Source organism: Oncorhynchus keta, chromosome 11 (assembly GCF_023373465.1).
Source record: "Oncorhynchus keta strain PuntledgeMale-10-30-2019 chromosome 11, Oket_V2, whole genome shotgun sequence".
Taxonomy (NCBI): domain Eukaryota; kingdom Metazoa; phylum Chordata; class Actinopteri; order Salmoniformes; family Salmonidae; genus Oncorhynchus; species Oncorhynchus keta.
In genome coordinates, this window is record NC_068431.1 from 44,041,200 (window position 1) to 44,063,517 (window position 22,318).

The 22,318-nt window shown below is 43.4% G+C and overlaps 2 protein-coding genes across 3 annotated transcripts; one reads left to right on the forward strand and one right to left on the reverse strand.

Annotated features, from left to right (window-relative positions):
* Positions 1 to 3,155: 3,155 nt before the first annotated feature.
* LOC118385978 (F-box and WD repeat domain-containing 11-B-like) lies at positions 3,156 to 14,274 on the forward strand. The gene is made up of 13 exons (XM_035773272.2): positions 3,156 to 3,384; positions 5,138 to 5,200; positions 7,368 to 7,590; positions 8,805 to 8,991; positions 9,211 to 9,301; positions 9,405 to 9,542; positions 9,746 to 9,864; positions 9,991 to 10,240; positions 11,749 to 11,867; positions 12,003 to 12,113; positions 12,440 to 12,518; positions 12,601 to 12,765; positions 13,327 to 14,274. Exons 1-12 carry the CDS (start codon positions 3,346 to 3,348, stop codon positions 12,760 to 12,762), a joined length of 1,581 nt encoding a protein of 526 aa, XP_035629165.1. The 5' UTR covers positions 3,156 to 3,345; the 3' UTR covers positions 12,763 to 12,765; positions 13,327 to 14,274.
* Positions 14,275 to 15,265: 991 nt separating this feature from the next.
* LOC118385979 (fibroblast growth factor 18-like) lies at positions 15,266 to 21,534 on the reverse strand. Of its 2 annotated transcripts, none has more exons than XM_035773274.2 (5): positions 20,731 to 21,534; positions 19,361 to 19,400; positions 19,080 to 19,257; positions 16,640 to 16,746; positions 15,266 to 16,318 (listed from the first exon to the last, which is right to left on the reverse strand). In XM_035773274.2, the coding sequence occupies exons 1-5, from the start codon at positions 20,760 to 20,762 to the stop codon at positions 16,031 to 16,033; spliced, it is 645 nt and encodes a 214-aa protein (XP_035629167.1). In that variant the 5' UTR covers positions 20,763 to 21,534; the 3' UTR covers positions 15,266 to 16,030. The 2 variants fall into 2 exon arrangements, with proteins under 2 accessions (XP_035629167.1, XP_035629166.1); XM_035773273.2 differs by having other exon boundaries at positions 19,355 to 19,400.
* Positions 21,535 to 22,318: the final 784 nt, after the last annotated feature.

Sequence of the window (22,318 nt, forward strand, 5' to 3'; positions counted from 1 at the left end):
TGCGCTGCAGGATTTTAATCCATGACGGCGTAGTGTGTTACTAATGGTTTTGAGACTGGTCCCAGTTCTCTTCAGGTCATTTGACCAAGTCCTGCCGTGTGGTTCTGGGCTGATCCCTCACCTTCCTCATGATCATTGATGCCCCACGAGGTGAGATTTTGCATGGAGCCCCAGACCGAGGGTGATTGACCGTCATCTTGAACTTCTTCCATTTTCTAATAATTGCGCCAACAGTTGTTGCCTTCTCACCAAGCTGCTTGCCTATTGTCCTGTAGCCCACCCCAGCCTTTTGCAGGTCTACAATTTTATCCCTGATGTCCTTACACAGCTATCTGGTCTTGGTCATAGTGGAGAGGTTGGAGTCTGATTTTAGTGGGTGGACAGGTGTCTTTAATACAGGTAACGAGTTCAAACAGGTGCAGTTAATACAGGTAATGACTGGAGAACAGGAGGGCTTTTTTTAAGAAGCCCTAACAGGTCTGTGAGAGATGGAATTCTTACTGGTTGGTAGGTGATCAAATACTTATGTCATGCAATAAAATGCAAATGAATTAATTAAAAATTATACAATGTGATTTTCTGGATTTGTTTAATTTTTAGTCTCACAATTTTCAGTCTCAGTCTACCTATGATAAAAATTACAGACCTCTACATGCTTTGTAAGTAGGAAAACCTGCAAAATCGGCAGTGTATCAAATACTTGTTCTCCCCACTGTAGGTCACTGCCAAAATATAGCAAATAAGTAAATGAGGGATACAAAGTATATTGAAAGCAGGTGGTTCCACACAGGTGTGGCTCCTAAGAATTCTATGCTTATGGTCACGTATAAAAATGCTGGGCAAGCCCAGTTGCCGATTATTTGGGCTACCATGGCTATGCCCCCCATAGGAAGACAATGTTCCCATCCACAAGGTATGAGTGGGCACTAAATGGTTTGATGAGCATGAAAACAATGTAAATTATATGCCATAGCCGTCTCAGTCACCAGATCTCAACCCAACTGAACACTTATTGGAGATTCTGGAGCGGCGCCCGAGATGGTGTTTTTCACCACCATGTCCAACAAAACACAATGATTGCATTTCTCGTGTAATAATGGTGTCACATCCCTCCAATAGACTTCCAGACCCATGTAAGAATCTATGCTAATGCGCATTGAAGCTGTTCTGGCACGTTGTGGTCCGGCAACCTATTAAGACGCTTTAAGTTAGTGTTCCCTTTATTTTGGCAGTTATCTGTAGGTTTGACACAGCCCTGCCTGGCTCTGTTTCTCCCTGCCCGAAAGGATTTAGTCACGGAACATTTTGGTCAGAGGCACTGGATGTTGGTTTGGGGGACTTTGGCTTGCAGTGTCTAAAAAAATATATTTTGTCAGTCTGAATGTCAGCTATGGGGGTGGGGACTATTGTCTGGATCTGGCACGTAAGAATGGGATGGTTCTATGTAGCCCCTTTTGGGGCACAGTGAGCTATTTTATCAAGTTATGAATATGTGATGACTTTTCAACATCAAAAGCCCATGTTATGACATTTTCTAGATTTGATCTATTCATCTGTCACCATTTTGTATGAGATGTATTAAATGACCTCATTGTTTGCAAATCAGGTGTCAAGACTTGGTTGGCCCAGTGGATTTCCTATTAGAAAGGTTAATAAAATTAAGATTATTGGATATATATATATATATATACACTGCTCAAAAAAATAAAGGGAACACTTAAACAACACAATGTAACTCCAAGTCAATCACACTTCTGTGAAATCAAACTGTCCACTTAAGAAGCAACACTGATTGACAATACAGTTCACATGCTGTTGTGCAAATGGAATAGACAACAGGTGTAAATTATAGGCAATTAGCAAGACACCCCCAATAAAGGAGTGGTTCTGCAGGTGGTGACCACAGACCACTTCTCAGTTCCTATGCTTCCTGGCTGATGTTTTGGTCACTTTTGAATGCTGGCGGTGCTTTCACTCTAGTGGTAGCATGGGACGGAGTCTACAACCCACACAAGTGTCTCAGGTAGTGCAGCTCATCCAGGATGGCACATCAATGCGAGCTGTGGCAAGAAGGTTTGCTGTGTCTGTCAGTGTAGTATCCAGAGCATGGAGGCGCTACCAGGAGACAGGCCAGTACATCAGGAGATGTGGAGGAGGCCGTAGGAGGGCAACAACCCAGCAGCAGGACGGCTACCTCCGCCTTTGTGCAAGGAGGAGCACTGCCAGAGCCCTGCAAAATGACCTCCAGCAGGCCACAAATGTGCATGTGTCTGCTCAAACGGTCAGGAGAAACAGACTCCATAAGGGTGGTATGAGGGCCTGACGTCCACAGGTGGGGGTTGTGCTTACAGCCCAACACCGTGCAGGGTGTTTGGCATTTGCCAGAGAACACCAAGATTGGCAAATTCGCCACTGGCGCCCTGTGCTCTTCACAGATGAAAGCAGGTTCACACTGAGCACGTGACAAGAGTCTGGAGACTCCGTGGAGAACGTTCTGCTGCCTGAAACATCCTCCTGCATGACCGGTTTGGCGGTGGGTCCGTCATGGTGTGGGGTGACATTTCTTTGGGGGGCCGCACAGTGTGTGATTTTGTTGTCAGCACATTCAACTATGTAAAGAGAATATTTAATAAGAATATTTCATTCATTCAGATCTAGGATGTTATTTTAGTGTTCCCTTTATTTTTTTGAGCAATGTGTGTGTGTGTGTGTGTGTGTGTGTGTGACTGCAGGTGTGTGCTGTTTGATTGAGGACTTATTTAGTATACACAAAGTAAATATTACCCTTTGCATTTTTTTCCAACAGGAATTTTAGTTTATTGAATGTCTTGGTACATCCAGTGACAAGTACACTATTCTCTTCGCTGTTAACCGGGAAAGTTACGTGACATTTATATCCAGCCCGTGCCAATATAACAGTAATTAGCTGTGGGATGCATCAAGGGAAGAGCATTTATAATATATAACTTTCAATATAATTGTAATGTTCATTTTCCCAATTCTAGACACAGTGTAGATTTGCTAATCTTTACATCATGAACTGTTGTAATCAGTCTTTTGCAAGTGGAGGTGATTTGTAGATCAGATCATCTGATTAGCACCTGGCGGAAGTCGACCCTCGAACAAGCACAACCTCTTTCCCTTAGCAGCAGAAAAGCGCCAACCACAGAATGACAATACCTTCTTTATAATTTCTCGACCAACCAAGGAAGTCTATGCTTCAGTGAACCCACCCCCGAAACCCCAGTCCAGTTGTGTTATGTGACGTCACACGATCTGCGGCCCGTCGCGGACTCAGGGCTGGGTTTCCATTTTCGCAGCGAGCGAGTTTCGGGGAGCAACAATATGGAGCCGGAGATGGAGGACAAAACGTTGGAGCTGATGGTGAGTTTTGGATTGGATGATTACTTTCTGCCCCATAATATCGATGTCGGAGTGCGTAATATGGTATTAACACTCGAGTAGAACCGATCGAAACGATTTTGAACAAACGGGAGAGCCGAGATGACATACAAAATAGAATATGCCTAGCTAACATTAGCGAGTAGTACCGTTCGCTACCTAGCGAGTAGAGGGAGGGCCCGATGTCTGATCTAACATTAACCCGTGGCTCATGTTTGTAATTATTCTAGGTAACACCATAATGATTTTGGAAATGATTGGGAAGTGAATGATTGTCATCCGAATGGTAGAGGTCGACAGGACGAGGAGTGAGTCTGCTAGTACTGGAAAGGGCCGGGAAGTGGCCCCGTCTTTAAATACTTACATGCTAACCAGTTAACTAGCAAAGGAACTAGCTAGGCGATTGGATCTCACTGCGTCGCCGCTGCGCCATTTGTCCGACTCTAAGTTAGCCACAAGCTTTCCAGGTTAAACAAAGTTAGGTTTCCGATAAATGTGTACTGTTTCTTGAGCGCCAACCATTGGGTAACGATTTCTTGTTAGCCGACTAGGTGCATAACTACCCTGATTGTCAACCACGCACATAGATAAATATATGTATAACTAACGTTAGCTAAAAGAGGCACTCCCCACTCTGTCCATTACCGAACACTAGAGTTTATGTCATTGTGAATCAGTGGCGTTAAGAGATGCTTAGAGGAAGTGCTGACGTTGCTTGCGTAATAAACAAGTAATTATGTTTGATATGTTCGAAGCAAACAGCTGGAGTTTTGTCTACATTTTCTGAGTAGGTAACGCTACGCTAGCTAACAAGTCAGTATGACAATCTCGTCAGGCAAAAAGGCCAGGTAGTCAGGTTAGCTGTTCAGAAATGAGCGTGATGTTAGATACAATTATGATGGGTAACTATTATCGTGACGCTATTTTTGATTTAGCCATCCGTAGATTATGTCAGCCGATTAGCTACTACATAGGTGCATTTTGTTCCAGACAGTGTTCTCTGTTTTGTCACCTTAGCCAGTGACATATGGGCAAAGATTTGCCATCACATAATAGGTCACTGGCTGTCTTGCAAAGTAACGTTAGCATCCTAGTCCTATGCTTCTGTATTGGACAAAGCGTGCCAATCTAGGCTTGTGGCATATGGCACAATCACTTAATGTCGATAAAGGCAGGAGTAATGTCAGCTAAATACAAATGGCTGCATGTGTTTAGGTTCAGTTGTAGATAATCTGTTGCCCCAAACAAACATACCCACATTCTCCTAGGAGGACACAAAGACGGATCACATTTAGACACAGCCGGGACTGTTTTAAATGGAATTATCATACCATCTGGTGTCACCTCTCACAGCCAACCCTATAAGGTCTGATTTCTTTATCAGATTTCATGTCAATCTTCTGAATACATGTCAGATTGACATGGCTTTGCGGGTCTGAATAAGGGGCAGCTGTTGACAAGCCATGGATTCCTCCCTCCCTCCCTCTTCAAACCCAAGCCTCTGCTAATACCTAATGCATATCAATGTTGAACCCAGTCCCCCATGCTTAAACAATTAGCTTACTTTGACTGACTGTTTCTTCAGATGAGAAATGATGACAAGCCTGCTGGCATTGTAATTGGTCCCCCATGGTACATTGGATGTTGTACATTTTGGGCCAGAAGGTTTGGACTGGCTGTGTGTTTATGTTAATGAATAATGTCTCGTGATTTACCAATGGCCTCTCTCCCTCAGAACACCACTTTCATGGACTCTCAGACAGATGACCTCTCATCAAAGAAGATCATAGTGTTCAAGGTGAGGCAACAGACCCATGGGTCCACGGCCAGACAGTCACCGATGTGTAATGGTAGTATATTAGCCTTGTCCACCTCCAAAAAACACATTTATAACCCGTTAGCGTATCTCCCCTTTTTTATGTCTTCACAATTATCTTTAAGGTGTGCCTTGTGCCATCAATAGTGCCATCTATATTGACAATCTCGTTGTGGTTTCCAGTGGGCAGTGAAACGGTGTGTGTACTAATGCCAGACTAGTGTCATCAAAAACCTTTCTCCGAGCACAATGTCATGGCAATTTGAAGAGGCAATCCACACACCAAAGCCGGATTCATTATGTAAAGCCAGTTTCCCAGACATACAGTTGAGGTTGGAAGTTTACACACACTTAGGTTGGAGTCATTTTAAAACTCATTTTTCAACCACTCCACAAATTTCTTGTTATCAAACTATAGTTTTGGCAAGTCGGTTAGGACATCTACTTTGCATGACACAAGTAATTTTTCCAACAATTGTTTACAGACAGATCATTTCACTTATAATTCACTGTAGCGCAATTCCAGTGGGTCAAATGTTTACATACACTAAGTTGACTGTTTCTTTAAACAGCTTGGAAAATTCCATAAAATTATGTCATGGCCTGGTCTGATGGGTTAATTGACATTATTTGAGTCAAATTGGAGGTGTACCTGTGGATGTATTTCAAGGCCTACCTTCAAACTCGGCGCCTCTTTGCTTGACATCATGGGAAAATCAAAAGAAATCAGCTAAGACAAGTCCAAGTCTGGTTCATCCTTGGGAGCAATTTCCAAACGCCTGAACGTTCCACGTTCATCTGTACAAACTATAGTACGCAAGTAATAACGCTTTGGGACCACGCAGCCATCATACCGCTCAGGAAGGAAACTTGTTCTGTCTCCTAGAGGTGAAAGTACTTTGGTGCTAAAAGTGCAAATCAATCCCAGAACAACAGCAAAGGACCCTTTGAAGATGCTGGAGGAAACCGGTGCATAAGTATCTATATCCACAGTAAAACGAGTCCTATATTGACATAACCTGAAAGGCCGCTCAGCAAGGAAGAAACCACCGCTCCAAAACCGCCATATAGCCAGACTACGGTTTGCAACTGCACATGGGGACAAAGATTTTACTTTTTGGAGAAATGTCCTCTGGTCTGATGAAACAAAACTTTTACTTTTTGGCAATGATGACCATTGTTATATTTAGAGAAAAAAGGGGGAGAATTGCAAGCCAAAGAACACCATCCCAACCGTGAAGCACGGGGGTGGCAGCATCATGTGTGGGGGTGCTTTGCTGCAGGGGGGACTGGTGCACTTCACAAAATAGATCGCATTGAGGCAGGAAAATTACATGGATATATTGAAGCAACATCTCAAGACAACAGTCAGGAAGTTTAAGCTTGGTCGCAAATAGGTCTTCCAAATGGACAATGACCCCAAGCAGACTTCCAAAGTTGTGGCAAAATTGCTTAAGTACAGCAAAGTCAAGGTATTGAAGTGGCCATCACAAAGCCCTGACCTCAATCCCATTAGAAAATGTGTGGGTAGAACAGAAAAGGCTTGTGCGAGCAAGGAGGCCTACAAACCTGACTCTGTTACACCAGCTCTGTCAGGAGGAATGGGCCAAAATTCACCCAACTTATTGTGGGAAGCTTGCGGAAGGCTACCCAAAAGGTTTGACCCAAGTTAAACAATTTAAAGGCAATGCTACCAAATACTAATTGAGTGTATGTTAACTTCTGACACACTGGGAATGTGATGAAAGAATTAAAAGCTGAAATAAATAATTCTCTCTACTATTATTCTGACATTTTACGTTCTTAAAATAAAATAGTGATCCTAATTGACCTAAGACGGGGAATTTTTACTAGGATTAAAGATCAGGAATTGTGAAACTGAGTTTAAATGTATTTGGCTAAGGTGTATGTAAACTTCCGACTTCAACTGTACATTCATTCTAGTACTGGACTTAAAAAGAACACTCAATAGAGATTGTCCGGGAAACTGGCCCATGGAGTTCTGTACACTGACTAGCTTTATCAAGGCCCAAAGTCCGTCCCTCATTTAACAAGAGATCCATGTCGACTGAAGCTCAGAGTCCATACATTTTTACAGTACACACCACTGTGGACTGATGGTTTATAACCCTTCCATTTCTGTGTTCAGACGATCACCAATGGTCCGATGACGGGCTTAAGGAAGCGGCCATCGGAAGGGAACTATGAGAAGGAGAAGGACGTGTGCATCCAGCTGTTCGACCAGTGGTCTGAGGCTGACCAGGTGGAGTTTGTGGAACACCTGATTTCACGCATGTGCCACTACCAACACGGCCACATCAACTCCTACCTCAAACCCATGCTCCAAAGGGACTTCATCACTGCACTGCCAGGTATGGTTCACGCCTCGTCATGTATTATATTAGGGGGGTGAATGCGAAAATGTTTAAACAAAATTGGGATCCTTTAATGTTAAGAAAAATCACAAATGGAAAAATGATGTCTTTTTTTAAATATTATTTTCAGACATTTTAAATCAGTGCAGCTGGCCCACCTGCTTTTTCTCTTTGCTAATGATGCGATTGTGTGTTCAGGCTTCGTTCTGTTGCGTGTATAATATCCTTGTCTATTCATTGATCATATGCCCTGCCAGCCAAGAAATGTCAAAATGGAGCATGCCATTGCGAGCTACAGCTTTTGAATGCCGATAGATGGGCCTAGTGCTCTGTTCTGACTCTGCCTGCCAAGTGGCCGACCTGCCTGTACTGTGCCCCTCCCCTCTCTCTCCGTCCCTTGCTACCTCGCTATGAAAGATGCGTGTGTTTGATTAGTTGCCGTTCTTCCGAGAACAGTCTCAGTATAGCGGAAGATGTTTTCTTTCTACTAAACGCCTTGGTAAGTCACGGTATTTAACAAACCTTAAAGTACTTTTTTTAGGAGTCAGTGGTCTGCGTGCAGGCAGGCTACGCGCAGGCAGCTCGGTTGTTTGATAGTTATGGTCTCCTGGTGATGGATGTGAGTCCTGCTTCAGAAGCGTCATTCCTTTACAGAGAAAATCCCACTTCAGGGGCACTCTGAAACTATCTTTAGAGAAGGTTTCATGTCGGCATTTAAAAAGTCGTAGTGTACCCTTAGACAACCATATGACCTTGGTAGATAAAACTTCATTGCCCGGCCATATGAAATAAGGCCCTTACTCTGCATTTTGAATTGAAGTGGAATTTGGGCATTTTCTCATCATTTTAACGGTAAACTGATACAAAAATGTCTGTTTTTAAACACAACTGTCCATTTGTTACATCCCTAAAATGAGTGCGCTTATACGGAATATACCACAACCAATAACTTCTACCTCGCCACCAGTAAATACTCCAAAGGAAACCACTTTAGAGAGGTGTATATTGACTAGGAACCAAACTGAAGCTATTGAAACCGGTAGGGACCTACCTGGATTTGTCCAATAAACTCATTTACGTGGGCAAAACCTTTTCATTAGGCTAAACATTTTGCAATTGTTTGCTGCGGCATCTGACTAATGAACACACCCAGGCTCAGTTCATCCACACATTCACAATTACATGAGTACTTCTACTCCTTGTGGTTCTAGCTCAGGGTCTGGACCACATAGCGGAGAACATCCTGTCCTTCCTGGACGCGCGCTCGCTGTGCTCGGCAGAGCTGGTGTGTAAGGAGTGGCAGAGGGTCATCTCGGAGGGCATGCTGTGGAAGAAACTCATAGAGCGTATGGTCCGTACAGACCCCCTCTGGAAAGGCCTGTCAGAGAGGCACCAGTGGTGAGTATAGACTGGGATCACCGGCCTGGGCCACCCTGAATTGCAATGAGTTTCATTCAGATCACCAGTAGAATGGATCAATAACTGTTCTCAACAATCGACATAATAGAATGTATCCAAGCAACTTCACCTTAGGAAAAGACAATTGATGTTGTGGAGATGAATATATTTGGTCGTTTAAAATAAATTAAATAATTGTGAATGTGTTCTCTCTTCTAGGGAAAAGTACCTGTTCAAGAATCGAACCACAGAAGTCCCACCAAACTCCTACTACCGCTCCCTGTACCCCAAAATCATCCAGGACATAGAGGTGAGTGTCTCTGCTGCTCCCCTTGTCCCCTCCAACCTCCCTCTCTTCTCACTGATCATTCCTGTGTTTCCCATTCACTAACCCCCCCCCCGGCTCTCTTTAGACAATTGAGGCCAACTGGAGGTGTGGTCGGCACAATCTGCAGCGGATCCAGTGTCGCTCAGAGAACAGTAAGGGGGTTTACTGTCTGCAGTATGACGACGACAAGATCATCAGCGGCCTCAGAGACAACTCCATCAAGGTCGGCATTCTTGTTTGATGTTGATTGAGGAGCGGGGGGGGGGGTGTAATCTAAAGTCTACTGGATATTTTGAATAAACGATTTCTAAATATGGATATTGTATAACAAGAAAGCTTCTTGCAATGTGTCAATGTAACGCATAGTACATTTAGTTTGATAAATATTATTTTTGTGTGAATTTCTCCCCCTCTGTTTCTGTGCAGATCTGGGACAAGCAGTCTCTGGAGTGTCTGAAGATCTTGACGGGTCATACAGGTTCAGTGTTGTGTCTGCAGTATGATGAGAGGGTCATCGTCACCGGGTCCTCAGACTCCACCGTCAGGTCAGCAACTCCTCTCCCGCTCTGCCCTCTTACCCATGCTCCAGGAAGCTCCAAAGCTTATTTAATTCGAGAGGCATGTGATATGTTGCGTTTGACGGATATTGATGATCTCTCTCGGTGTCTCAGGGTGTGGGATGTGAACACTGGGGAGGTGCTGAACACTCTGATCCACCACAACGAGGCGGTTCTCCACTTGCGGTTCTGTAACGGTCTGATGGTGACGTGCTCGAAGGACCGTTCCATCGCCGTGTGGGACATGGCCTCGCCCACAGACATCAGTCTGCGCCGCGTGCTGGTCGGCCATAGAGCAGCGGTCAACGTGGTGGACTTTGACGACAAGTACATCGTGTCAGCGTCCGGTGACCGTACCATCAAGGCAAGTTTGCCCCGATGACCTAAGGTCAACTCACGAGAGCCTCAAGCATGGCAACATCTCAACAAGCATATGTTCTAGTACTTTTGCAGTGGCACAAGACTTACTAACTTAGATCCCACTAGGGCCAAAGAAGACTAAGGCCGCAGCAACCTCTGCCACTATAGTCTTTTTGCCGTAGCTTGGGTCCTGTCCCATGAGAGATCCAGCTCAGCCACCAGTCTGTCGCCATGTTGTCTTTGGTCTGCCTGCCTTGTATTTTCCAGAGAGCAACTTTTTAGGGATCCTTTCTTGAGACATTCTTAGCATGTCCAACACACTGGATCCTGATCTTAAAAGTCTATTATAAAAAAATAAGTGTTTCCTTATTTGCTGTAGAGATCTTCTGCCTGTGGATGTTGCAGATCTTGCAAAGACAACCATTTGGCATCAACTTGGTTCATGTCTGTCTGAATGATCATTCAGCACACTGAACCACACAAAAGGAATGACTATACATTGCTTTAGCAGAATCTACTAAATGCTCAATCAGCTTTGATTTCTTGGCTTGTGTGTGTGTGTGTGTGTTTATCTTCCTGTGAGCTAGAATGATAAATGAGTGGCTTCAGTTCTCTCCCCCTGTTCTGCATGACCATGGTGGTTTTAATCAAAAGCTACTTATCTTCCCCACCATTGCTTGTCATTGTTCATTCACAGAAGATACTTGAAATGCAAAATACAAGCCAGCCACACCTATCAAGTGTCCCCTACCCAAACCTAACAAATCCTCTCATTCTGGTTGAGTTCAGTTGTGCAACGTGTCCAGTGGAGGGCAGCATAGAGCTTGAGTTAGCCCAGAGTGTGAGGCCTGCTGTGGGAAGCACTGACTGAACCCAGAGTCCAGAGCTGACGTCTTGTCTCTTCCTGGGGTTAAACTGTGGACCTGCATGTCTGTCTAGTCTCAGCCCCAACCCCAGTCTCATCCCCAGTACCTCCCCGTATTCCAGACGGTGGATTTGTGGGCAGCCAGGATTCCAGGAACAAAGAGACCCTGGCTAGCCCACCCATCGCCCTGGGAGACGGGCCAAGGCATTCCGTACCGAGCCGTCTCCCGCACACTACGCCCCAGCTCTCTGAAAACATTCCCCAAGTAATAAGGGAGGGACGGCAGACTGCAATATCTGTGTTTGGGAGAGGGAGTGTTACTTGACACCCCTAAATGTGTATCACTGTTATACCTTTGTGTTTACATTCATGTTTTCATGCAGCTGCACAGTGTCACCCTCTGACACGTGTGTGTGTGTGAAGACAGAGGTGTACAGCTGGATTATAGCTCTGGCTGCAGACTGTTCTCAGCAGCTTCATTGTCCGGTCTAGTACAGAAGCATTCTAATGAAAGAAAACAGGAAGGAAGAGATTTCAAAAGTAACAACTGTTAGTGTTGACATGAAGGATTATTTAGGCTAAATGCCTCTTTTTTTTGTGTGTTGACCTCTGGGTGGTGTTTGGTTTTTGTCTTGGCGCCCCTCCAGGTGTGGAGCACCAGCACGTGCGAGTTTGTACGTACGCTGAATGGCCATAAGAGAGGCATTGCCTGTCTGCAGTACAGAGACCGACTAGTGGTCAGTGGCTCCTCGGACAACACTATCCGGTGAGTGTGTGTGTTTGAGGGTGGAATATTCTTCTGGGTGTTTCTTACTGGTCTATATTTATAGAATCTGTAACCGGGAGATGAAACGTGCTTTGTCATGATGTTACTAAACTAACACGGATTCTCTCTCCTCAGGTTGTGGGATATTGAGTGCGGGGCATGTTTGCGGGTATTGGAAGGCCATGAGGAGTTGGTCCGTTGCATTCGCTTCGACAACAAAAGGATCGTTAGTGGCGCCTACGATGGGTAAGGGAGGGTTCATCTCACGGTGGCTGAGCTGATCTCTCACTACTAATGGAGATCTGACTGTTAATGGCTTTATTCCCTCACTCTAATCCTGCACTTGACCTCTGTTAATCCTTGTTATTCTCTCACTGCTGATCTCAGACTCCTGATTTCCCCCCAATCCTGGCCTCTGCCTGTTAATCAGAGTGAATTTGTTAGGCTGCTAGTCAAACTTTTATAGGCCGGAGTATGAGGTCCTCCAGCGTATCCACTGACGAGACTTGAATACTGTGTTGTTTCCATTATGATGTTAAGAGGGTGTGCGCGCCTGTGCTGTTCCTTTGTAGTAAAATCAAAGTATGGGACTTACAAGCTGCTCTGGACCCTCGTGCCCCTGCCAGCACCCTCTGTCTGCGCACACTGGTGGTGAGTTTAGCTTGGATCTAGAGCATGATGGTGGAGATGATGGTTATTCTAAAGGATACTGATGAATTTGACGGTCTTTCAGGAGCATTCTGGGCGTGTATTCCGGCTACAGTTTGATGAATTCCAGATCATCAGCAGTTCCCATGACGACACTATCCTCATCTGGGACTTCCTGAACGTGTCGACCAATGGACAGACTGAGGGCAGGTCGCCCTCTCGCACGTATACATACATCTCTAGATAGCAGGTACACACGACTCTCACACACTGTCAGGAGTATGCGCCTGCATACCCTCACCAGAACTTACACACAATAGGAATGAATACAACAAACTAAAGTGATATTTTTAATGAACAAGATGCTCTGATTCAAATTGTGTGGCTTTTCGGTAGTTAAGATAAGTAAGCAAGCACACGTCTATTTTGCAGGCCAGATTCATACAAAAACAAATATTTGATTCATCATCCCCCCCCCCCACACACTTTTTCCTAAAGGCAAATAAATTAAGTGACACCTGTACAGGATCAATAGTGGAAGTAGGATTGCAATGCAAGACGCTGCACACTGTGCATATGGGTGGGCTTCAGTTGACCTGAAATTGCTGTTTACTTTCTGCATTGCCGACTCAATCTTTAAGCCTCCCACCCTTTTTCTTTTAACTCTACCAAAGGGTGGGGTAAGCACTGCAGCTCATTTACAACTCACACTTCATTCTTTGCTTGGAGGTGGGACTCCTGACCTAAATTGAACACATCTACAGGATTACTTGCATAGTGTGTTGAATGTGTCTTTCTCTCTGCATGGCAGGCCCGGTGGAATGTGATGTGTGTGCGGGGACAGTCCTAATGGCCAAGTCAATGTGCCAGGGTCAGAGGTCACTTCCCACTCCATCCTTGCTGCATCATCTCTGTCCTCCTGGTGTTCGTGTGGAGGGGTCGTCCCGCCCTCATCGGGCCTTCGGTGCTCAAACACATTGCCCCTTACACCCCCCCCACCCCAACCAAATCGCACACAAACATGCACACAAAGCGGAGTCTACTAGGTCACACTCTTAAGGCCCAACTCTCCTTACTCTGGTCACCCAAGACCGAGTAACAGACATGGACATGAAGGAATCTGAACTGAATGGCTGGAGGAAAGGAGAAAGAGGGTTGGAAACGGCCTGTTAAAGATGCCCTGGGGAGGAAAGGAAGGAAGGAAGGAGGCAGGGCCGGGGCTCAACTCAACGGGGCTCTTCATCCAGACTGAGTGACAGATGCCTCAGGCCCGCCCCTTTGGGCACCAAGGACATATCTATCTTGTTATTTTCTGATTTAGTTTGGTAAAAAAAAAATTGTGGAAGAGAGCTGATTTTTTTTTTTTTTTCCCCTCTTTCCCTGAAGACAGTACTGCATGGATAAGTGATGGGACAAGTGTGCTAGTGACCTATTTTAAGTTTTTCTATATATTTTTTTTATTTTTGACCCAATTAAATTAGTTTTATTAGTGTACTAAGAATTTCTCTCCAAACCCCTCTCAAATTCACCCCCTCTCATACTTAGTTCTCTACCCTCGGTTCGTCTTTCACTTACTCTCTGTCCTGTTCTGTCCCCCCTTGCTGCCTGTCTAGGTTCTGAATGACCCCTTACTGAGCCGAAATTAGTTGTAAACAGAATTGTCTTGTCTAAAATGGTGTTGTATATTGAAAAGATTTTTTTAAAAGGGAAAAAAAAAACATGAATAAGAATAAAGTACTTGAATGTGAAGGAGTGTAAACCAGAGTGTGAGTAATGTACTTGTTCAGTATCATGCATCTATGCCATCGGTACTGTATGTACAGACCAAACCACCACTCATTTGAAGTGAACCTCCCATTGCTAGTCTATTAAATATAATCTTGATATAGAGAGGGAGGCCTGGTCTGAAAATGACCAGCAGGACGTGTTGTGTGTTTCACATTTTTTGGTTTAATGAGTGTGGCTCTGGAAATTGGCAAACTAGAGAATTTAGGATATATTATTAACTCCGAATTGGTGTTTGGAAAGTGTGTGTGTGGTGTTTGGAAAGTGTGTGTGTGTAGTGTATCGAGGGGAGGATCAAAGTCTGTCTGCAGACGGAATGCTGGTACCCAGAAAGGGTGATCAGGAATGCAGTAATGCACTGGAACCCACATTCCTCCACACACACGTCCAGCCCATTCTCTGAAGAAAATGTTTCATGGTGTTGGGCAGTGAGAAACTACCTCCTGCCCCGCCCTCCTCCGTACTAGTGCCCACATGTCTGAGCTGTGCAGGCTGCCTGCCTGGGAAAGACATCCCAGCTGCAGGAAATGACATGGTTATGAGTGTGGCTGAGGCCTTGATCCAGTTATGAAAGGGCTGTACTCCTCACAACTAGATACATTCAGATATGTTTGTGTAGATATTCCCTGCATGTTATTTGGCTAATTTTCACATTCAGTTTTCAACTCTTAACCTGATCAGAATTGATTCCATGTATTGGCAGCTGCATTCCATTGAAGGTCACTAAAGGCTCAGATTGTTTTCCAAGGGATAAATCAGTGGACTGTGGTTTGGCACATGTTCTGTGCAGATGCTCCCATTTCCAGTGACCACTAGATGGCACTTGTACTTTTTTTTTATGGAACTTCAATGACCAAGAGTATGGTGCCTGCAATGTCAAGGTTAGGTTATGAGTTATTTCCTGTATGGTCCACAAACACGGAGTATTTACATTTCTTTTAGAGAAAAACAATTGTGGATTAGCATATTGATAATGAGTATCTCACAGTATCGCAAACCGGTAACAGTTTAGGACCATATGTTTGTATTCTATTTGGCAATACCATTGGTCTAAAAGGGCTATCATACCATCAAGTTAAATAAATAATTGTAATAACAATGGTAATAAAACGCATATAGTTTCAACAATTCTTAAATATTTCCATACGAGACAGACTGAAGATCGTGTACTTATACTATGTTACAGCAGCTTTCTGTATTGAGTGAAAAGGCAGGAACAGTAGCTCCTAAGTCACATGAAGACAAAACATACAAATAATGCATTGAGAAACCTTGACTGTCCCTCTGTGTTGGGTACACGCTACAGTCGCCTTTGGTGGTTCGGGTGTTTGGTACTGAACAGTTGACCAGTTGTCTTTGGGATGTTGAAAACACGGATATTCGCTATTAAACGCTATGGTTCAGTCGTCTTTGGTAGCTCAACTTTAGTGCCTCTGGAAACAAACACTGAGTACAGCTGTCTTCTGTGGCCTAACTAGAATGGTTGGCAATGTACATTGTAATTCAACAGTCTTTGAGACAACACTGTCTCTGGAATGGGGAGGAAACAGGCAAGGACAACATCTTCCCTGATGTGGTCAGATTGTTTAGCTCCAAGTCTTTAGATGCACATATTGTACTATGCACCACTTACTTAGGTCTTTACCTGGGTTCAGCCCAGCAAACTCCTTACATTCAATTCACACGGGAGGACAGTTGTCGAGTCATTTGGGTATGTTGTGTGGCATTGACTATGTAGGTGCTGTCGTGGCTGTGGGTCGGGTCCCTCTCACTTTCTTGCTTCTCTTGCTGACTGTGGTGAAGCGGAAAGGCTGCAGGTCGGGCTGCTCCCCGGGGGGCAGGCGCTTCATGAAGTGAACGTCCTGCTGGTTGGGCAGTGTCTGAGGGCCTCTCCTGGGGCGCCCCCTCTTGGTGAAGCCCACGTACCAGCCCGTATAGCGTGCTGACATCAGAGCTGTATAGTGGTTCTCCAACACCATCTCAACGAAGACACAGTCTGCACTGCGATTACTAGCCTTCTGGAATACACACACATATATATGATCATTTCCAGTGTCTGACTTGGACTGAAATATGTGCCGGCACTCATTTTGGCTGCCAAAACTATATTTAGGTGCAGGGGTTCAACAATACTTTTGAGCTAATATTCTATAAAAGGAACAGGAGCTCAAGCAGTAGACATGTTGAGGGGCCGGAACTCCGCTCCAGCAAGCTCCTGCCCAAGTCAAGCACTGGTAGTGTCAATATGAGATGCAAAGTGAATAACTCCAGGTTGTTTAAATGTATACATTAAAAGGAACATGCAGCAAGAGTCAGAATTAGAATTGCGTTTGTCTCACCTTCCCCACAAGCTTGCCTCGATGGTTCATGCACAGGTAGAAGTTGGTCTCTTTACCACGGATTCTCACCTGACTTCCAAAAGTATCAGCCTCCACAACAAGCTGGGCTTGGAAAGAGACAGAGGCACAAAAATACAGATTGTAAGAGCCCACATGACAAAATGCTATAGTATGGCACGAATACTGTAGTATTACTATATTTATGTACTGTAGTATTCACTGAAATGTTTTTGTGGACTTTAATGTAGTATGCACATTATAGTGTGTTTGTTGTGTTGTCTTTGACACAGAAGTGGGGGCTTTCTCCTTGAGGAAACTTGCTGGATAAATACTAAAATAGTCATACACTGTCGGTAAGACTGGAGTATGAATGGATAGTTCAGAGTTTCTGCTCTTTTCTATAACCTGTAGGGAACACAATATATGGTATATACTTGGCATGTAGGTGTCTCACTTGTGAGTGGCACAAATTGGAATATGTGGGAGGGGAATGGGTGGGGTATATGCAAATGAAATACTGTAGTACTACTATTGTTAAAAAACTGCAGTATTTTTGCAGACTAGTGTTTTTGTGGACATTACTGTAGTATTTACTACATTGTTTTTTGTGGATAATACTGCAGTATTTGCCTACCTGGTTAAATAAAGGTGAAATAAAATAAAAATAAAAATGTACAATAGTATTCTACAGTATACTACACAATTCTATACTAAGCATTACTAAGTTCCACGAAATGGGTGTCTTTTGGATACATGCAAACTTTTAAGAAATTAAATATATTTTAGCCTACGGAAAAATACTTTTTCCCCATCTCAGGCATTAAAATCCTATGAACTAAGAGCATTTTATCTGCACTTGAACCACACTGTCAACCCTGTTACAGACACTTATGTAACTGCCTAACTAATATTTATTAAACTCATCTTTGAGATAAATCTAATAATTTCTCATTGATCTAGTATCCCTTGTACAAATGAATTCACATATAATATCAACCTGATAAAGTTACCGTTGGGCCTCTAACAGGGTTGACGATAACAGGTTTTAGGTGAAGATTGGCCATTACTCCCCATGTGGTGAAGAGCATGATGAAAGATAAATCAAATTCAAGTTTCCCTAACGTGAATTGAGTTTACAGGGTTGATGTGTTAAGCTCGACCATCTCAGTCAAAGATGATAAAACAATTATAAATAGACCAAAAAGAGAGAGAAGACTTCCTTCCTTTTCCACCATGCTGTTCAGAAGACCCAAATGATGTCACCTGCTGTGAATAATTTAACTTGGTGGAATGGTCCATTATTTTAAAGGGGTAAATTGTTTGCATAAAAGGGTTGGCCTTAACATGAGGGACAGATGTAAATGCGTCACTAATATTATGAATATAAATAATAATATTAAGAAATGACTTTGTCAAAGCAGAAAAATAACTAGGCATTTAGAATGATGGTGAAACGTGGATACATTTTCGGGATTAAGTGGGTTGAAATCGTCCTAGAAGTGACACAGGGTTGACGAAGGGACGTGTCAAAATACTGGATTTTGGCACTTTAGAAAGCCTTTGTTCATATTAAAAATGTACTTTATTCTCTATTTGGTCTATATTAAAGTGCACTTCATTGAATATAACAGGCCTTTTCAAATTAAATATTGGTGCATAATTTCTACTTCCATGAAAAGGCACCCTTTTCGTGGAATGACCCACACATGATTGAGGGACACTTCAGTGTGTACTATAGTATTTTACATTATACTACAGAATTATATAGTAAGCACTACATAATTGAGGGCTACTACAGTGTGTAGTATAGTATACTACAACATTATATGGTAAGTTCTATATGTGTTTGAGGGATATTACAGTGTGAAATATAGTATTCTACAGTATACTACGAAATTACATAGTAAGTACTACACATGATCGAGGGATACTACAGTGTGGAGTATAGGATTCTACAGTATAGTACAGTTTACTACAGAATTATACATAAAGTACTGTAGTATTATATAGTAAACTGTAATATTTTGTCATGTGGGAAAGGGCATAGATATTGAGCACATAGGACGGGATGGGGGGGATTGTTACATGCAATTAGTTCATAGATGTAGCCACAATACAGAGGTCAAACCAAATCAATAACATTAGTCTCCCTCTCACTACCCAAACCCCCCTCCATCCCCCTACAACAAAGCAACATAGCGGGGTAAATGGGAAATCGATGACCTTATCGATATCGGGACTGAGTCTACCACACAGAAACCGCTGCGCCATCTTTCTATTTCTCTCTGTGTGTCATAGGCTCGTCTGGCCGGTTGCTACTTCATGATTTTGAGGGCCATGTACTGTAGGTATGATAACATAGAGGAAATGATTGCTTGTTGATTCTGATTTGTATTGGAGTGGTCTGTATATTGTAGGAAGTAGTAGTACTATATCTTACCATATTTATCCCCATCGTCTCCCTTGGCACTGATTCTCCTCCCCATCACCTGCACGTGTTTGCCACTTGTCCTGCTGTACAGCTGGTACACTCTGTGCTGCCGGCGACTCATGGCGTCTCGACCCCGTGTCTGATTCTCCACGTATACGCTGAAATTAACATGGTCATGCGCTAAGACCTGTGCCACCACAAAACAGACAGGCATGTGGTTAGAATGAGAGACTTTATTCAGAATGGAATATTAGAAAACATAATGGATACAATTGTATACACACATTTACCTGCAGGGGGCTGCAGACCACCAGTAAAGCCTGGACAGATCTGAGAGAAGGGGAGAATGGATCTGCATTGAGATTACATGTGGTATTTTTGCATCCCAAAATAATACAAAAGTAGTCTGTCTGCCACACTCCTGCCTCTTTTCTGTCTCCACCACCAATTTTAAACCCGTCTCTATGCCTCCAAAAAAGGTCATTTCTAGATAAAACCATCACAGCAACAGACAGTGGCCATGCTGTCTCTCTCTAGGGACAGCTGCTGAGCTCAGCTCATATCTATGATGAGCTAATAGGATATCAATATTCACTAATCCGTCCAGCCATCTATCTAAGCACTTCAATCTCTTATCGCTCCCTGTATAAATACAGCACACACAGCACATGCATAGATACATAGATTACAGCACACAAATAAGGCTGACCTCCATCTTAAATAAAGAGAGGGAAGAGCAGGAGAAACATTAGCAGACACGTTAGCAGTAGAGAGTGTTCTTTCATATCTTCCTGTACCCCCTGGCCTTGTGCTCATTAGGGGACCCCATACCCCCTGTGCTGTCCAGATGTAGGGATGCCTGGAACGCAGCCTACAGCTGGCCCAAAGCACACACAGATGTCTGGGCTCCAATGCTACTTTTGTTCTACTTCTGTGTTACCTCAGATGAAACCTCTGTAAAAATCTGACCAAGTGGAGAGTAAGTTTGAGAGATACAAGGGGGTGACAGGGACACTTTAAAGGTAAATTTGTCATTGTAAATGTAAGATTCGTTAACGAGTCTGGCAGAATTGCTTTAGGTTTGGTTAAAGTGGATTGATGCCCTAATTTGGGGAAGAGCTAATTGCTGATAATCCCCTTCACGAATCACATGATCCTGTTAAACACAGACACCCATCAAAGACACCAATAAGGCACAGTCATACTGTACATCCACTCATTCATTCATAACCCGTTAGCAGACCTTCTTCCAGTGACAAATGTCTGGTCTTTCAGTCTGGGGAGAATGAAAAGAGGTGTCTGGGTCATGGGACATGGTTGAGTGGCCAGAGGAGCAATATGCTACCATGTGGAACAGCCTCAGAGGAATTGTACTGATAACAAAATAAAAGATTCCACCACCACTTGGTATTGGAAAAACAGATGGCATTTCTATTTCAGTTAGCTGTTCAGAAAATAGTTTTTCATTATTACAATGGGTAAAGGAGAACATACACCCTATATGATGGTGTACGAAACACCACACCTGCTGTGCTGGACTGATGGTCAGAGCATGCATGAAGAGAAACATGTGCGCTGACACACACACACAATACCTCCATTCATTTCTCTCCAGAAAACCGTAGGTTGCGCATCAAGGGTTACTGCACATTTAACTTACAACATGACTAGTGTAGAGAGGAGGGAACTCATCTCTCGTCCCGCGCAGCTACCCGGCCAGCAAAAGTCAGGCACCGTTACCGAGGATCTCTAGCTGGTGCTGTCTGTAATCCGTTCGTTTGAGAAGGGTTTGGGGGACTGCAACAACTCCTGCGGTAATTCCTGCGGGCATCAACAGAGCATGCCGAGCACATCGGTTAGAATGCTGGCGGAGGGGAATGGGTTTGCTCTGCAAAAATGGTATCATGTAGCCAAAATTTGAGCGAATGCGCGCTGGGTATGTCCAGTTTGTTCAATTCTCTGAAATCATGACAGGTGTTTGGCGAAATAGGATTTTTCGCAGGTTTGCCTCCTTTTTAAAAAACTTAGTATGTTTCTACAGCTATGCCTACAATGCTTCTATGAGAAAATTGTAAAATAGGCTTATTTTACACGCAGAACTCAGTTGCACTTGTATTGCCATTGTCCATTAGTTCCCATTGTCTTATTTTCTTTCTTCTGTATATCACTTTTCTTTGTCCGACAATCTATGTTAATTTGTCACGTATAGTCGTTCAGAAAAACAGCAATTCCTAGTATCACGGAAAGTCTATTCGGGGAGTGAGAGCGGGGCATGAGAGGAGTAGTGGCGGGGAAGGGGAGGCGGCACACGGCCGGTGTAATCCCAGTGATGATATAGGTGTGTCCCGCGGGAGACGAGACCACTTGGCAGGACAGAGGCGAAGGCGGAGTAGAAAGGGGAACAGATTACAGAAAACGTCAGTCATAGCAATACCTAGTAAATCGAGCAATGGCAATGCGACTTTCAGAGAACCCAGTGAGTTAGCAGACACCGAGGAAAATTAAAAGTGGTTCAGACATCTAGACTGGTCACACAGACTAGACATAACATAGTGAACGTAAATCTGGGACACTGGGAATAGTATAATATGTTACATTTGGTATGGTTATATAAGTAAACACAAACCTGGGACGCTCAAATTAGTATATGTTACGTTTAGTATGGTATGTATTAATTTGTAAAGATTCAAATTACAATTCATATGATATGTTACAAATTAGTCTACAATTCGTATGATATATTCTGATTTGCAATTCGTTCATGTTACGAATTTGCAATACATATTATTTGTTACGAATCCCAATTTGTTGTTACTAATGTTAGTAGGCTAGGGGTTAGGATTTAGGTTAAATGGTTAAGGTCAGGATTAGGTTAAAGTGTTAAGGTTAGGGGAAGACTTAGCTAACATGCCAAGTAGTTCCAAAATAGCTATTAAAAAAATGTAGTAAGTAGTTACAAAGTTGTTAATTAGCTAAAATGCTAAAGTTTTCTGTGATGAGATTTGAACATGCAACCTTTGGGTTACTAGACATTCGCATTATATATCCACCCAATCCACTGATCATCCTGGATTTTCGTTTACTATGTTACGTCTAGTCTGTGTGTCAAGTGAGTAGGCTACCATTGCATTTGCACTACACAAACATGATGGGTACATTGGAGGACTGCTCATGGTTTGAGAGGGGGACACAGTAGTAGCCTATAGTCCTGCCATGTTATTTAGTTTTAAATTCCGTTAAGGTTATGA